Source organism: Populus euphratica, unplaced genomic scaffold (genome assembly GCF_000495115.2).
Source record: "Populus euphratica unplaced genomic scaffold, PopEup_1.0 scaffold2096.1, whole genome shotgun sequence".
Taxonomy (NCBI): domain Eukaryota; kingdom Viridiplantae; phylum Streptophyta; class Magnoliopsida; order Malpighiales; family Salicaceae; genus Populus; species Populus euphratica.
Genome location: NW_011501927.1, coordinates 426 through 18767, shown reverse-complemented (window position 1 = coordinate 18767; position 18342 = coordinate 426). Strand labels below are relative to the sequence as shown.

General features: G+C 32.0%; 1 protein-coding gene across 4 annotated transcripts; it reads right to left on the bottom strand.

Annotated features, from left to right (window-relative positions):
• Nucleotides 1-13734: 13734 nt before the first annotated feature.
• Nucleotides 13735-16128, bottom strand: LOC105118625 (uncharacterized). 4 transcript variants are annotated; one of them, XR_840989.1, is made up of 2 exons: nucleotides 14434-16128; nucleotides 13735-14175 (listed from the first exon to the last, which is right to left on the bottom strand). XR_840989.1 is itself a non-coding variant. In XM_011016607.1 (2 exons), exons 1-2 carry the CDS (start codon nucleotides 15278-15280, stop codon nucleotides 14115-14117), a joined length of 753 nt encoding a protein of 250 aa, XP_011014909.1. In that variant the 5' UTR covers nucleotides 15281-16128; the 3' UTR covers nucleotides 13735-14114. The 4 variants fall into 4 exon arrangements, 2 of the variants coding, with proteins under 2 accessions (XP_011014909.1, XP_011014910.1); XR_840990.1 differs by having other exon boundaries at nucleotides 13735-14905; nucleotides 15481-16128; XM_011016607.1 differs by having other exon boundaries at nucleotides 14589-16128.
• Between the last annotated feature and the right edge of the window lie 2214 nt (nucleotides 16129-18342).

Sequence of the window (18342 nt, the reverse complement as noted above, 5' to 3'; positions counted from 1 at the left end):
TCTCTCTCTCCTTGCTGCATTTGTACCCCTCTTAAAAGCGAAAGCGGGGTGTTTGGATGTTGGACCAAGGCTGTCCTAATCCCCCTTTTGAGTTATCCTTGAGCTGATTTCCTTTCCCCTTCTCCTCCCTAGGATAGGTCAGTCCCACACTAAATCCTTTTTTTTTACGTCGTTACTGATTCCGAAATCAGCATCCTCAAACTGTGTCGCTGTCAATTCAGGAATCGGCAGCCTCAAACTGTGCTATTGTCGATTCAGGAATCGGCAACCAAACTGCATTGCTGCCAATTTACAAATCGGCAGCCTAAAACTGTGTCGCTACCGATTCGAAAATTGACAGCCATACTGAAATCAGCAGCCTGAAATTGCGTCGTTGTCGATTCAAAAATCAGCAGCTCGAAACTGCGTCGCTGCTGATTCTGAAATCGGCAGCGATGGTGGAGTCATTTCAGTTCCAATTCTTCTTTTTTTTTGGTTTTTACATGGATGACCCTAACTTATTCAAATATTTTAAAGATGCATTCCCAACAATGAGGTAAGTAAGTGTCATTGAATTTTATCACTTTAAAGCATGTGGGAGTCATTTCTCGTAAAAAAAGAGGACTGCAAAAATCTTACAAAGTGTATTTTACTAGCCCACCATGTTCAAGGACTCATATGTATTCTGCAAAACCTGTGAAAATTATCAAAATATGGGATTTATTTTAAAATATAGAGAGTCTTTAGATAATCTTCTATTGACTCTTAAGTCTCATCATAGTGGCGATATGCATCGTGTAATTCATGAATTGTAACCCTATTTTCATAAAGAACATGCTTGGCATAGTCTCGAGAATCTGACTAAAAAAAGACCTTGTTTGCCAATTTTTAAGAAAACTGGATGTGAAGCCTATCCTCGACTCATAAAGGGCATTTAAACCATTCTTAAACGTAAACCAAGGGAAGGTATGAGCCACAATCGTCACTACCTATATATATAGATGTTTTCTTTCAAAAAATAATATAAAAATAAATAAATAAATAAATAGAGAGAGAGAGAGAGAGTGACTCTAGCTGACCTATATATAGGTGGTATGATTACATTCTCAAATTCTCATCTATAAAATCTTCTCTTCCTTCCCTTCATTTCTAATCAACGTATACATTCAACATATATATAAGTGTGTAGAAATGATAGGTTCCTCAAGTCATCACATAAGAAACATTTGTGTTTTTAGTGGATTCAGTCATAGGAAGGAAATAAAGTTTTTAGAATCAGCAAAACTGTTGTTATTAAGATGGTAGAGTTAAGGAGTTTTTTTGTTAAAGTGACTTTTAAGACGCATCCTAGTAAACATTCTTAACAAGGTCTATCAGAATACTTCTTGAAATATTTAGGTTTACAAACTCTCGCATCATTATCAATTGCTTCTACTCATATACTCATTTAACAAGTATTTTTAAACCTATATTTTTGCACACACACACTTTAACATGTGATTGTGGGTTGCATATTGGATTATTACATTATTTATGTTGTTTTGTTAAAGATAACAACTAAAGAAAAGGAATACTATGTAATTTGCAAAAAAGAAGAAGAAGAAAAAATGATAATAAATGTAATTAAATAAATAAATAAAAATATAGATAAGTTTGGTTTCATAGCTTCTTTAACCTAAGCAATTAAGCTCGAAGGGGTGTTTTAACACCCAATATCCTAAAATCAACTGACTTGGGAGCTATTGGCTCAATGCTTGTTGCATAGGTTAAGGAGAAAAGCTTAAGGGAATCAAACATTGCACTATCTACGTATTAGTATCTGTAATCCGAGTTATTAAGCTTGAAGGGGTGCCTCAACACCTAATGCCCTAAGACCAACTGAAATTGGGAGTCATTAGCCAAAAGCTCATTACATGGATTAAAGATGCATTGTGTCTTAAGTTATATACATATAAAAAAAAAGATAATAATCCTAACCCAAAAAAGTTAACTTTAAACATTAGAATAGAATATTGTTTTCTTCTAATAAAAGTCTCATCATCTATGTTTTCATACATTAAGCACATAAAAAAAAATTATTAATATCTTATTTCAACAGTATGAAGCAAATATATATATAAATTTAATGAGTGTTTGTTTACTTGGATAGATTAATGGAAATTGAATGATGAATGCCTTACTTTGTGGAACTTGTAAATTGTTTTTCTATTTTAATGCTTTGATGACCAGGGACTAGTAATAAGCTGGTTAGAGAGTGTGATTAGTACTTAAAAGTGCATTTTTATCAAGTTATTATATCATCATTTTGCAATTGAAGTATCAATAACTCCTTAACTAGAGCATGTTTTATAATAACAAGTTTGATAATATAAGATACCTTTAATTTATGATAAATGCTCATTTTAAATGTAGGTATCCTTATAGTTCAAAGGATTGATTGGTGTGATTAACTATTGGAAGTGAAAGGACAAAGAAAAGGATAAGCTTAGAAAGGAGATGCCGATTCAATTCAAATTCAAACACTATTCAGTCATTGGGTCATACCTGAAGTTATAGATCATGGATTTTAGTTTGGTTTATATGGATGGAAAGATACAAAATAGGCCTACAACTTTTATGTGTATAGAAAGACCCAAATTTGTCGTTTTCAAATTCAAAGTTTGGCCACAAAAGAGAAGTTAGAATTTGTTCTATAATGTAGCCCAAGCACTACTTAGAGTTTTACCCATAATTAGAGTTATATAAAGGCAAATGATGTGAAATTTGGTAGGTGGAAGGAAAATACAATTTCCAACAACTTGCATGAAGAAGACCTCCTCAAATTCTGATGGTAGAAATGTCATTTCATCGAGCCAAAATGCTTGAGTGCTGCTGTCCACCAAGTCCATTAAATCAATAGTTGGCCACTATATCAATTATCAATTATCAATTACCAAATAAATAGTTTCAAATTTTAGCTTATAAAAGGAGACATTTAGCATTCATTTAGGCATCTTGTTTTTCATATCAAGATCATGTTCTTGCTCTCTCTCTTTATATTTTTGTAATGCTTAAGTTTTGCTTTCATTAATCTCTTGTTCGTGCTTTTCATTTCCTTTACTATACTTAGTTAACTTATATCATGTTTATATTCTTATATTGTTTATTTATGTTTTTCTTCTTCATAATGTCTAGCTAAGTTAATTATGTCAAGGTGAAAAGGTTTCATTAATGGTGTTAGGATAAGTATACTATAGATAAGTATACTATAAACTTAAGTATACTATAAACTTAATATAAACTTCAATGCTTACATCCTAAACAAGTTGCTATTAACATGTGGCATCATTTTTATGTTATCAATTCTTAATACCTTGTTTGTTTAATGGTTAATCTAAATTTATGTTGTATAACACTTGGTATATCAAATACTTAATCCTTCATAGTCTTCGTCTGACATCGTTATTATGAGAGGAACTTGATTTGTTGTCAACATAAGTTAGCATCATGAATACTTGATAAAATTTATATGTATGGTGTTACGTAAATAAGATGATTAATATGATCATGCTCATAATTTATAAAGAGGAACTTGATATTTGTTTTTATCATTGTATAATCTTCACATTAATCTTACATCTCAAAGTCCTCTTTAACTCATCACCACCACCACCACCATCATCGTTGTTGTTGTTGTTATTATTTATAATTTATATTGTTAACTTCCCTGCAATTCGACTCTGGTCTTGCCGAGTTATTTATTACTTTGACACTCCTACACTTAAGATAAGACATCAACTTTTTGATTGTATCAAGTTTTTGGCATCGTTACCGGGGAGTTAAATTCTTGTATAAATTATAATATTTATTTTATTTTTACTTTTTACTTTTCTTATATCTAACTTTTGTCTCATTTGTTTTGTCTCCTTCTTCTTTTGTTTCCTTGTTCCTTTTATTTTCTTCCTACATGTGCATGAGAGTTTGGTCACATACTTTAAGTTATAGACTTTATAGGGTATCCTCATCATTTAAAAAAAAATAGCCAAAGAAGATAACTAATCACTTTATAATAAAAATAATAAGAATAACCGAGTTAGAACACTTAGATATTACGCCCCCTCAACTAGCTTATTACTAGTCCCTAGTAATCAAAGTATTAAAATTAAAAAAAAAAACAATTTGCAAGTTCTACAAAATAAGACATTCATCATTCAACTTCCATTAATCTATCCAAGTAAACAAACTCTCATTAAACTTCTATATATCTGCTTCATACTATTGAAACAAGATATTAATAAACCTTTTTTTTTATGTGCTCAATGTATGAAAACATAGATGTGGGGCTTTTATTAGAAGAAAACAATATTTTGTTCTAATGTTTAAGGTTAAATTCCTTAGGTTAGGATTATTATCTTTTTTTTTCTTTTTTTTTTATATACATATAACTTAAGACACAATCCATCTTTAACCCATGTAATGAGCTTTCAGCTAATGACTCCCAAACGAGTTGGTCTTAGGGCATTAGGTGTTGAGACACCCCTTCAAGCTTCATAACTCGGGTTGTAGATACTGATATATAGATAGTGCAATATTTAATTCCCTTAAGTTTTTCTCCTCAACTCATGTAACAAGCATTGGGTCAATTGCTCCCAAGTCATTGGGTCATATCTAGAGCTATAGATCTTGGATTTTAGTTTGGTTTATATTGCTGGAAAAATAAAAAATAGGCCTACAACTTTCATGAGTAGGGAAATACCAAAATCTTCCGTTTTCATATTCAAAGTTTGGCCATAAAAGAGAAGTCAAAATCTGTCCTACAATCCAGCCCAAAACCGCTCAGAGTTTTACCCATAACTGGAGTTTTAAAAGACAAATGACGTGAAATTTAGTGGGTAGAAGGAAAAGATAATTTCCAACAACTTTAATGAAGAAGACCTCCTCAAATTCTGATGGTAGAAATGTCATTTCATCGAGCAAAAATGCTTGAATGCTGCTGTCCACCAAGTCCACTAAATCAATAGTTGGCCACTACATCAATTATCAATTACCAAATAAATAGTTTCAAATTTTAACTTATAAAAGGAGGCATTTGGTATTTATTGAGGCATCTTGTTTTTCAGATGAAGATCATGTTCTTGCTCTCTCTCTCTCTTTATATTTTTGTAATGCTTAAGTTTTGCTTTCATTAATCTCTTGTTCATGCTTTTCATTTTCTTTACTATACTTAGTTAACTTATATCATGTTTATGTTCTTATATTGTTTATTTATGTTTTTTTTCTTCATAATGTCTAGCTAAGTTAATTATGTCAAGGTGAAAAGGTTTCATTAATGGTGTTAGGATAAGTATACTATAAACTCAATATGGACTTCAATGATTACATCCTAAACAACTTGCTATTAACATGTCGTATCATTTTTATCTTATTAATTCTTAATACCTTGTTTGTTTAATGGTTAATCTAAATTTGTGTTGTATAACACTTGGTACATCAAATATTTGATCCTTCATAGTCTTCGTCCGACATCGATATTATGAGATGAACTTGATTTGTTGTCAACATAAGTTAGATTTGTGTTGTATAACACTTGGTACATCAAATACTTGATCCTTTATAGTCTTCGTCTTATATCGTTATTATGAGAGGAACTTGATTTGTTATCAACATAAGTTAACATCATGAATACTTGATAAAATTTATAAGTATGGTGCTACGTAAATAAGATGATTAATATGATTATGTTGATATTTTATAAAGAGTTTATACTTTATTTATTATCTCTAATACTATTAGTGAATCCTCTAACCTTGACATTTGTTTTTATCATTGTATAATCTTGACATTAATCTCATATCTCAAAGTCCTTTTTAACTCATTATCACCACTACTATCATCGTTGTTGTTGTTGTTGTTATTTATAATTTATATAGTTAACTTTCCTATGGTTCGACCCCAGTCTTGTCGGGTTATTTATTACTTTGACACACGCTTATACTTGGGATAAGACATCAACTCTTTGATCGTGTCACTAGCACATGGATCAAGTTAAATTAGTCACTACTCTTCGTAGTGGTAAGGTTATCGAAAAACCCACTCTTAAAATTTATGAAAAAGATGACGAGTCAATCTCTGAGGGTAAGGAAGGGATTGTATCTAAAAATTACAAGGAAAAGACTGATTCCTAGCCAGCACTTTCATTTTCTCATGTCATGACCAAATAAAGAAAAGTCAATCACAACTCTGAAATCTTTAAAACTTTCAAACAGGTAAGGATCAATATACCTTTGTTGGATTCTATTAAATAGGTTCCTTTTTATGCTAAATTTTTGAAATATCTGTGTCCTGTGAAGAGAAAACTGAATGTGAAAAAGAAAGTTTTTTTAGCTAAACAAGTAAATGTCATTCTTCAAAACAATAATGCTTTAAAATATAAAGACCCTGGTTGTCCTACAATTTCTTGCTTTATAGGAGAACATAAAATTGAAAGAGGCTTAATTGATCTTGGAGGTAATGTGAATTTACTTTTATATTCAGTTTTTCAAAGTCTTAATCTAAGTGAGTTAAAATGAACTTTTGTAACTCTCTTACTTGCTGTTAGATTTGTAAAAGTGCTTAGAGGAATAGTTGAAGATATGTTAGTACAAGTCGATAAATTCATTTATGCTGTGGATTTTATTATTTTGGACATACAACTTGTTGGAGCATGTAATTCATTTCTTGTTATTTTAGAACATCTGTTTCTTGCAACTTTTAAGATGTTGATTAATTGTAGGAATGGACTGATGAAGCTATCATTTGAAAATATGACAATGGAGATGAATATTTTCAACATTTGCAAGCAACCTGGAGATGATAATGATTTACAGAAAATAGATTTTACTGAAAAATTATTTCATGATCAATTTCAAACCACTTCTAACAAAACTAAGATTAATGAATCTGATGATTTGTAGATGGTTTATTTCCAAAAAGAATCAAAGAAAAGTAATTGGAGACCATAAATTGAGAAATTGCCACAACGATCAATTAAGTCCATACCTTTAAGTGTTCAACCACCCAAACTTGATTTGAAGTCGTTGCCATTCAATCTCAATTACTTATTTTTGGAAAAAAATAAAATTTTTAAGGTAATAATCTTTTCGAAACTTAATGCAAATCAAGAAGGTAAGTTATTACAAACTCTAAAAATGCATAAAAATACATTTGGATGGACCATAGCTGACATAAAAGGAATTAGTATGCATTTGCCTAGACATAAATTTATTTGAAGGAAAATGCTAAACCATCTAGAGAAATACAGTGAAGGCCCAATCCTAATATGAAAGAAGTAGTGAAAAATAAAGTCATTAAGCTTCTAGATAATGAAATCATTTATCCTTTTTTTGACAACAAATGGGTAAGTCCTACCCAAGAAGTGTGGAGTTACTGTGATAACAAATGAGAAAAATGAGTTAAGTCCAACTAGGACTATTAATGGTTGACGCTTGTGCATTGACTATAGGAAACTTAATTCAATGACTAGAAAAGATCATTTTCCTTTACCTTTCATGGACCAAATCCTAGAAAGAATTACAGGTCATGAATTTTATTGTTTTCTAAATGGCTATGCAGGTTATAACCAAATTAAAATTGCATTGGAAAATCAAGAGAAGACTACTTTCACATGTCTTTAAGTTACTTTTGCATATCGAAAGATACCTTTGGGATTATGTAATGTACCAGCCATGTTTCAAATATGCATGCTTAATGTATTTAGTAATATGGTTGAACATTTTATTAAGATTTTTATGGATAATTTTTCAGTTTTTGAGGATTCATTCGATGATTATTTGACAAACTTAGAAAAGGTTTTGATAGGCGTGAAGAAAAGAATCTTATACTGAATTGGGAAAAATATCATTTTATTATAACAAATAGCATTTTACTTGATCACATTGTTTCATCAAAAGGAATCGAGGTTGACAAATCTAAAATTGAGTTAATTGCTAACTTGCCAACACCAAAATCTATTAAAGATGTTAGATCATTCTTAGGACATGCTGGTTTTTATAGAAGGTTCATCAAAGATTTTAGTGTAATATGTAAACCCTTAAGTAACCTTCTAACAAAAGATAATATTTTTGAATGGACTGAACAATGTGAAGAAATTTTTGTTAAACTTAAAAACATGCGTACTTCTGCTCCTGTCATTCAACCTCCTAATTAGTCATTACATTTTGAAATATTATGTGACGCTAGTGATTATGTCATGGCTGTTGTTTTGGGACAAAGAAAAGATAAAAAAAACTTATGTGATTTACTATGCAAGTAAAACTTTAAATAGTGCTCAAATGAATTACACTACAACTGAAAAAGAATTACTTGCAGTAGTATTTGCATGTGAAAAATTCAAGTCTTATCTTGTTAGCTCACCTATTGTTGTTTTTAGTGATCATGCAGCTTTGAAATATCTTCTTTCGAAGAAAGATTCTAAGGTTAGATTGGTGTGGTAGATTTTGTTACTTTAGGAATTTGATATCACAATTAAAGACAAAAAAGGCATCGTAAATATTGTCGCAGATCATTTATCAAAATTGACAACAAATTCAAAAACTAACATCACACCAACAAATTCTAGTGCCTTTACTTTCTGTCTTTATATTGTCTTGGTTTGCTAATATTGTCAATTTTCTTGTTTCAGGATAATTGCCAACTCATTGAAGTACCCAAGATAAAAGAAAGTTTTTGAACGAAGCGAAGAACTTTTATTGGGATGACCCTTATTTATTCAAATATTATCCTGATAAAATATTTCAAAAATGCATTCCTGATAATGAGGTAAGTAGTGTCATTGAATTTTATCATTCTAAGGCATGTGAGAGTCATTTCTCATCAAGAAAGACAACTACAAAAATCTTACAAAGTGGATTTTAGAGAAAATAGTCAACCCTAATATGAAAGACTGGTCTTTAAGACTTAATGATGCACTTTGGGCTTATAGAACTGCTTATAAAACATCATTAGGTATGTCACCTTATAGACTAGTATATAGAAAACCTTGTCACTTGCCTGTAGAACTTGAATATAAAGCTTATTGGACTATTAAAGCTTTCAATTCAAATCTTGATTATGCTAGTCAACTGCGAAAATTACAAATAAATGAGTTTGAAGAAATAAGAAATGATGCATATGAAAAATCAAGAATTCATAAAGAAAGAATCAAAGAGTTTCATGACAAGAAAATACTGAGAAAAACATTCAATGTTGGTAAAAAAATCTTACTTTATAATTCTAGACTCCATTTATTTCCTAGAAAACTAAGATTAAGATGGAGTGGTCCATTTCTTGTGAAACATGTGTATCCATATGGGGCCTGTGATATTGAGAATCCAAAGAATGACAATGTTTTTAAGGTAAATAGACATCGTTTGAAAGTTTACTTCGACAATTTTTGAATTGAAAATGACTCTATTGAATTGGGTGATCCTATATATAAAGATTGATATTTTTCCCTCACATTTTTTTTGTGTTTTTTTCTATGATTTTTGTTTTACTAGTTTCTCTCACCCTAGTCAAATGGCAGATAACGGTGCTCCATGACTTAAGTTAGTTCTTTTAGTTTCCTATAATAACTAATATTTATGTATATATTTGTCAATTCTTTACTCTCTCCCTTTTCTTTGAATCTCTCAAATTCTCATTTGAAAATGGACACCACTCCTGAAAAGTTGAAAAAATATTTTCTCGCTCTACCTTAGAATATGATCACAAAAATTTATCGTGCTAGATATGCAAGATTAAGATTCTTAATGAATCATGGAATTCTTGAAAATATTAGCTGGCTGATTGAAGCAAAGATCCAATTATCAGGTGAGTCCTCTAATTCCTTCATTTCACACATGCTTGGAACAGGTAAAAACACTTTTACAAAGAAACATCATGCAAAATGACTGAAAGTCTGTCACAGATATGCCAGATGGACTTGTAATGCAACATATTATTTTTTAGGAATGATATCTGTAAATCAAGAAGATAAGATATAATTCATTAAGGATGGCCTGAGTAAGAGGTCTTTAGATTATCTTCTGTTGACTCTTGAGATGCATCTTAATGGAGATGTGCATCGTGCAATTCATGATTTATAGCCATAATTCCATAAAGAACATGAGCGACTTAGTCTTGGAAATCCGACTAAAAAAGACCCTGTTTGCCAGTTTTTAAGAAAACTAGATGGGAAGCCTATCCCCGACCCATAAAGAGCGTTTAAGTTGTTCTTAGATGTAAAACCAATGGAACATATGAACCACAATCACAACTACCTATACATACACATAATTTTTTAAAAATAATTAAATAATAAATTAAATAAGTAAATAAAGAGAGAGAGAGAGAGAGAGTACGAGACTCCAGGTGGCCTACATATAGGTGGTATGATTGCATTTTCAAGTTCTCATCTATAAAATCTTCTCTTTCTTTTCTTTATTTCTACTCAACCTAAACATTCAACTGATATAAAAATATGTAGAAATGGCAGGTTTCTCAAGTCATTATATAAGAAACAGTTGTGTTTTCGGTGGATCCTGTCCTGGAAAGAAAATAGAGTTTTTAGAATCAGCAAATCATCTTGGTTAGGTACTAGCTGTGAAAATGATTCATTTAGTATATAAGGGAGATCGCCTTGGGTTAATGAGGGGAGTGTCAATAGCTTTATTTTTAGGAGGTAGCCAAGTTATGAGAGTTGTCCCTAAAACTTTAGCACAAGGGAATATCATTAGAAAAATAATTAGAAAGGAACTACAAGTCTCTATAATGTCTGATCAAATAAATATGATGTTTAAACACGCTGATGCCTTCATTGCCTTACCACGTAGTCTGGGCACATTGGAAGAAATCTTTCATATTACCTCTTAGGCCCAACTGCACATTCACCATAAACCCATAGGTTTGTTAAATGTTAATGGTTTTTTTGATATGTTGTTATATTTTCTTAATCATACTGTGGAACAAAAATTTCTAACATCTTCAATTCGCTAAATCATAATCTCTGCTGCTACTGATGAATAATTGATTGACTAACTATAATCTTTCACTCCTTTAATTGATCCTTCCATGAGTCGCATAAATTTATCAACTAAGGAAAGCTGTAAAAAATTTAGATTGGATTTGAGCCTTTGTTTGTGAATCCTTGTGTCTTTTGTTATTCTTAATAGTATATTATTTTGTATTTTTTTGTTTCTTATATTTGTTTAAGTGTGTTTCAGGTTTGTTAGCAGTTGCTGTTTCAGGTGATATCTTTTATACTCTATTTTTCTACCTTATAACATTGAGGACAATGTCTCGTTTTTGTTGGGGGGAAAGAATAGTAGTTGATATTAAAAAAAAAAAACAAAAACGAACTAGATTTTCTATTTTATAAACCATTTGCAAACTGTTATTACTAAGATGATAAAGTAAGGATGAATTTTATTGACTTTTAAGACGTATCTTGGCTAACATTTTTCAATAGTTATTTGCAATATTTATAAGGTCTATCAAAGTACTTCTTGAAATATTCAAGTTTACAAACTCTCGCATTGTTATCACTTAATTCTGCTCATATACTCCTTTAACAAATATTTTTAAACCTTTATTTTCACACACACACACACACACTTTAAAATGTGATTGTGGGTTGCATATTAGATTATTATATTATTTATATTAATAAAAATGTATATAAAAAATTGATGAGCTTAATTGAAAAGGGGTAGTATATAAAAAAACAAAAAAAATTGATAATAATAAAAATGTAGATAAGTTTAGTTTCGTAGCCTTCTTAATCTAAACAATTAAGCTCGAAAAGGGTGTTTTAACACCTAATACCCTGAAGTTAACTGACTTGGGAGCTATTGACCCAATGCTTGTTACATGGGTTGAGAAGAAAGGCTTAAGGGAATCAAACATTACACTATCTACTTATCAGTATCTGCAACTTGAGTTATGAAGCTCGAAAGGGTGTCTCAACACCTAATGCCCTAAGACCAACTAGTTTGAGAGTCATTAGCCAAAAGCTTATTACATGGGTTAAAGATGCATTGTGTCTTAAGTTATATGTATATATATATATAAAAAAAAAGATAATAATCCTAGCCTAAGGAAGTTAACCTTAAACATTAGAATAAAATATTGTTTTCTTCTAATAAAAGCCCCATCATCTATATTTTCATACATTGAGCACATAAAAAATAAGATTTATTAATATCTTATTTCAATAGTATGAAGCAGATATATATAAATTTAATAAGTGTTTGTTTACTTGGATAGATTAATGGAAGTTAAATGATGAATGCCTTGTGATTATACTTAAATGTGCATTTTTATCAAGGTTTTCTATCATCATTTTGTATTTGAAGTATCAATAACTTCTTAACTAAAACATGTTTTATAATAACATATCTAATAATATAAGATACCTTTAATTTGTGGTAAATATTCATTTTAAATGTAGGCCTATCACATAAATAAAAGGATTGATTGATGAGTTTAAGAACTGAAATTAAAAAGACAAAGAGATGGCCAAACTTAGAAAAAAGATGCTAGTGCAGTCCAAACCAGAACACTATTCAGTAATTGGGTCATATCTAGAGCTGTAGATCTCATATTTAGGTCTAACTTAAATGGATGGAAAGGTAATACATAGGCCTATAACTTTCATGAGAGTTAAGATTTAAAAAGGTCATTTTCAAGTCCAAATTGTAGCAACAACGAAGAAGTCTGAATTTGTCCTGCAGCCTGAACATTATTCAGTGTTTGACCCATATCTAGAGTTCTAGAACTCCAAATGACCTCCACTTTTTTTTTTGCTGGAAAGCTGAGACAATTTCCTACAACTTTCATGTTTTTAAATGGTTCCAATTCTGATGCTATTAATAATGTTTTAGGCATACAAGAGAAGATAAAGATTGTCACCAAGTCAAGAGTTGACCAGTTACTCATCAATTAGTCATCAAATCAATAGTTCCTAATTTTGACCTCTAAAAGGAGGCATTTACCATGCATTTAGGCATCTTGGTTTCCAGATCAAGATCATGCTCTTGCTTTCTTTCTTTGTATTTTTTGTAGTGTTTATGCTTTGCTTTTATTAATATCAAGTTTATACCTTTCATTTTCTTTCATTTACGTAGTTAACTTTTATCTTATTTATGTTCTTATTTTGTTTATTTTTTTTTCTTTTATTTTGTTTAGTTAAGTTTATTATGTCATGGTGAAAAGGTTACATTAATAGTATAAGAATAAGTATAGTGTAAATTTAACGTGGACTTTAATGTTTAATACTAATATGTTTTGTGTCTGTTATCTTATTCACTCTTTGATACTTTGCTTGTTAAATGACTAATCTAGATTTATGTTGTCTAATACTTGGTATATCAAATGCTTAACACTTTCATAGCACAAACTGTATGGTATAAGCAACACCTATGCTATGAAAAGAACTTGATTTATTGTTAAAATAAGTTATAATCATGAATGTCTGACAACATTTACAAGTATTAGTATTAATCGAATAAGATAACTAATATAATTATGTTAACAATTTATAATTTGATTGGAACCTCCTTTATGTGTGGTTTCCAATTAAATAATAAAAGTTTATACTATACTTGTTCGAGATACCATTATTGGATCCTCTAACCTTGACATTTATTGTTATCATTGTTTAATCCTTACATTGATCTTCCATCTCAAAGGTCTTATCAGCTTTTTCTTCTATTATTATTATTATTTTTTTGATCAAATGTAATGTAAGAAGTATATAGATTAAAAATAACAAGACAAGCTTGCAATATAAGCTGGAAACAGTGGAACAGTACATACCCCATCAAAGGGAATAAAACCCTCATCTAACACAAAAGGCAAGGGCAAGGGAACATTCTCCCCAGCACAAGCCGGCCCAAAAATACCTTACATATAAACAGAGAAGGGAACATTCTCCCTGTAGATACCATAGCAAGCCTAACTTGTAGAACATGATTACAATACAAAAGGCGTGTACTGTGGAACAACCTCCCCAGACAAGCATACTGAACAGAATAAGGAAATAGGCTCCCTTGAATCAAACAAAATAAGAGGATCCAGCAGACCAGCTGAACTAACCGTATAAGGTATCAACACACCAGCAGTTAGCCTAGTGCGAAACCTCAAACCAAGCAGGGAAAGCACCCATCAACCGCCAAGAGCAGAGAACAAACATAGATGAAGCTGCACAAGGGATACCAAATTCCCCACAATCATGACAAACAGAAACAGAGAAAGTAAGCAAAGGCAAACCAGCAAATTAACTGCACAGGACATAAAATCACAAGCAAGAGCCAACCAGCAAATAAACTACACAAGACATAAAATCACAGCAAGAGCCAACCAGTAATAACTGCATAAGCAAACCATACAAACAGACTAGATAAACATGGCATCCACCTAAATAGGAACCATGAACTCTGCTAGATAAAAGGAACAGACCATCAAAGGGTGGATGAGGGGGCAGAGTCATCAGAGCTATGCAGCAACTAAAAGACTATAATAGGAGTTATGAGAGGCGGTCCCATACGAGGGATGGCAGCTGCTTTACTACAAGTGAGATACTGCCTCTTGGGAGGTATAAATATAGTGCCCACCTTTTCAGTAATAGAGGCCTTAGGACCCACAGCCTTGGGTCTCTTACGACCAGGAGACCAGGTGCTAATAGAACCAGCTGTAGCAGCTTCTGTGGACATAGGATCCTCTTAAGGAGTAACAGAAGGCCCTGCACAATATTGATCCTACTTCTCAACAGCTGCAGTCTCTGCAGAGGGATTAGAGCTGGCTGATAGGCTGAAGTGCCATGAGGCCTCTTTTTATTTCGAGGGATGCGACCTTGGGTGTAAGTGAGAGTGGAATGACCAAGAGACTTACACTGCTTACAGTATCGCGGCAGAGATTCATATACCAGTTGCTGCACCAAAGTGTTACCATTAGGTAATATCACAGTGATAGTGGATGGTAAATCAGAGAGGAGGTCTAATTCAATGAGAACCCATGTATAAGAAACCCGGGTCATTTGAGCAGTAAGGCCATCACAATGGATTAGTTTACCAACCATGCTTGCAATCTTGGATAAGCAGATATGACTCCAACAGCGTAATGGCAGATTAGGGAATCGCACCCATATGGGCATTGTAGTAAGCTCAGTAAATTGGAAATCAAAAAATTCAGGCATGATTTTCAAAATAAGAAGCCTACCAAACACAACATATGGACCCGCCCCAAATACATCTAACATCTCTGATTCTGAAGAGAACTCAAAGATTAACCAACCCGAATCATGCATAGAGAAATTGGTTTTATGCTGCCATGTTCGGTTAATATATGATAGCAGTGCAAAATACCCAGGAAATTTCCCCGCCACATAGCCAACCAGGCAAAATTTCCATTTATCAACTGGTTCACTAACATCACTACCCTGAATATGACATGTAGCAGAGGATGCATAATCGGGGAAGTGAACAAGAGGAGGGGAGTGTGATGTACCTGGTGGTGAACCAGTTGGGGCAGCCTAGCTAGGTGTAGCTATTACTGGAGGGGCTCGAGGAACCCCCTCAGAAGGCAAGGGGGGAGGATAGTGGTGTGAGTCGCTGTAGGATGGCCTTAAACTGAAGGGGGAGAAGAAGCGGTTGGGTTAGAGTGCAGGCGAGAACCACTAGGTTTAGCCTCCCTATGGCGCACCACATGGTGGTCCAAGGTCAAAGGGATGGCCCTGGAACTACCAGAGGAGCTATCGGTACGACCACCAGAAGAGGAATAGCAAAGAGACGGAGCAGGGGAGCCTGACATTTGCACGGGTTTGTTTCTGCGAGAAGACAAAAGCCTAACATCACTTGAGAAATTGGCAAAATCAGCAAAAGCAACCTTTGATCGAGGCGGAGTGTAAGTTGGAGAAGGGGATTGCATCGGCGAGCAACTTCTGGACTGAACCCTAGCTTTGTGCAAGGCGGGTCGTCGTTTGAGTTGAAGCTGGAAATCGCCCTGGCCAAAGCAAAGAGTTGAGGATTTAGCATTTGATTTCGTCATGTTGACCAAAGAAAGAGTGCTAATGATGTTGAGATAGGAGAAGATAAATGGTGACCAGAGAGGGAAGAACACGAACACCGAAAGGCTGCTTCTCTCACTACACCGCTAGTGTCGTCTACTATTATTATTATTATTATTATTAGTATTATTATAAATATTATTATTAAAATTTTTGTTATTTTTTTATTGTTATTGTATTATTATTATTTATAATTTATACAATTAATCTCCTCGTGATTTGACCCCGGTCTTGCTGGATTCTTTATTACTTCGACACTCCTAAATTTTGGAAAAGACATCGATTTTCTAGTCGTGTTATGTTTTTAGTACCGTTATCGGGAAGGTAAGTTCTTATGCAAATTATAGTATTTATTTTATTTTTTCTTCACTTTTCTTGTATATAATTTTGTTTCTTTTGTTTTGTTTCTCCTTCATTTATTTTGTTCTTCTTTTTATTTTATTCCTACACATGCATGAAAGTGTGGTCACGTACATTAAGTAGTAGACTTTGTAGAGCATCTTCATTATTTTCAGAAAATATGATCAAAGAAAATAATCAATCACTTCATAATGAAAATAATGAGAATAATCATGTTAAAATACTTAGAGACCACATGAATCTGACACGAACAAGTGCACCATCATGAATATTTTCCCCCCTGATACATCTTAGTTTAATTTTAAGCCAGACATTATTCAACTTTTATCTTCTTTTCATGGCTTAGATTTAGAAAATTCATACTTGCATTTAAAGGAATTTGAGGAGATTTGTAACACCTATAATAACTCAAATTATACCATGAACACATCAGATTAAAGCTTTTTTCTTTTTCATTAAAAGATAAAGCTAAAACATGGCTATAAAATTTGAGACCTGGATCCATTTGTGCTTGAGATGAAATGCAACAACAATTTTAAAAGAAGTTTTTCCCTTCTCATAGAACAAACTCTTTCAAAAGACAAATCATCACTTTCACTTAAAAACCAGAAGAAATTTTTTACCAATGTTGGGATAGGTATCGAGACATACTTAATACATGCCCTCATCATAGTTTTCAAACATGGAGATTGGTTTCATCTTTTTATGAAGGCTTAACACCTAGAGATGGGAAAATGGTTGAATTGATGTGTGACATGACCAAAAGATTGATGTCTTCTTCCAAGTGCAGGAGTGTCGAAGTAATAAATAACTTGGCAAGACCGGAGTCGAACCATAGGAAGGTTAATTGTATAAATTATAGATAACAATAATACAACAACAATAACAAAAATAATAGTAATAATAATAATAACAATAATAAAAATAGTAGTAGTAGCAGTAATAGTAGTAAAATAATAGTAGTAGTAGTAGTAGTAGTAGTAGTAGTAGTAGTAGTAAAATAATAATAATAATAATAATAATAATAATAATAATAATAGTAGTAGTAGTATAAGAAGAAGAAGAAGTTGATGAGAACTTTGAGATGAAATATTAACGTAAGGATTAAACAATGATGACAATAAATGTCAAGGTCAGAGGATCCATTAATGGTATATCAAACAAGTATATTATAAACTCTTATTACTCAAATAAAAACCATACACAAAGGAGGTTCCAATCAGATTATAAATTGTGAACATGATTACATTAGTTGTCTTATTTGAATAATGCTAATACTTGTAAATATTGTTAGGCATTCATGCTTATAACTTATGTTAACAATAAATCAAGTTCTTTTCATAGCTCAGGTGTTGGTTATACCATACAGTATGGGCTATGAAAGTGCCAAACATTTGTTGTACTAAGTGTTACACAACATAAATCTAGATTAGTCATTTAACAAGCAAAGTATTCAAGAGTGAATAAGATAACAAATACAAAACATGTTAGTATCAAACATTAAAGTCCATGTTAAGTTTACACTATACTTATTCTTACACCATTAGTATAAACTTTTCATCTTGACATAATAAACTTAACAAAACATAATAAAAGAAAGAAAAATAAATAAACAAAATAAGAACATAAGTAAGATAAAAGTTAACTAAGTAAAAGAAAGGAAATGAAAGGCATAACAAGATATTAATGAAAATAAAACTTAAGCATTACAAAAATACAAAAAGAGAAAGCAAAAGCATGATCTTGATCTGGAGACCAAGATGCCTAAATATATGGCAAATGCCTCCTTTAATAGGCCAAAATTAGGAACTATTGATTTGATGACCAATTGATGAGTGGGTGGTCAACCCTTGACTTTGTGACAATCCTTATCTTCTCTTGTCTACCCAAAACGTCATTGCTAACTTCAAAATTGGAACCACTTGAAAACATGAAAGTTCTAG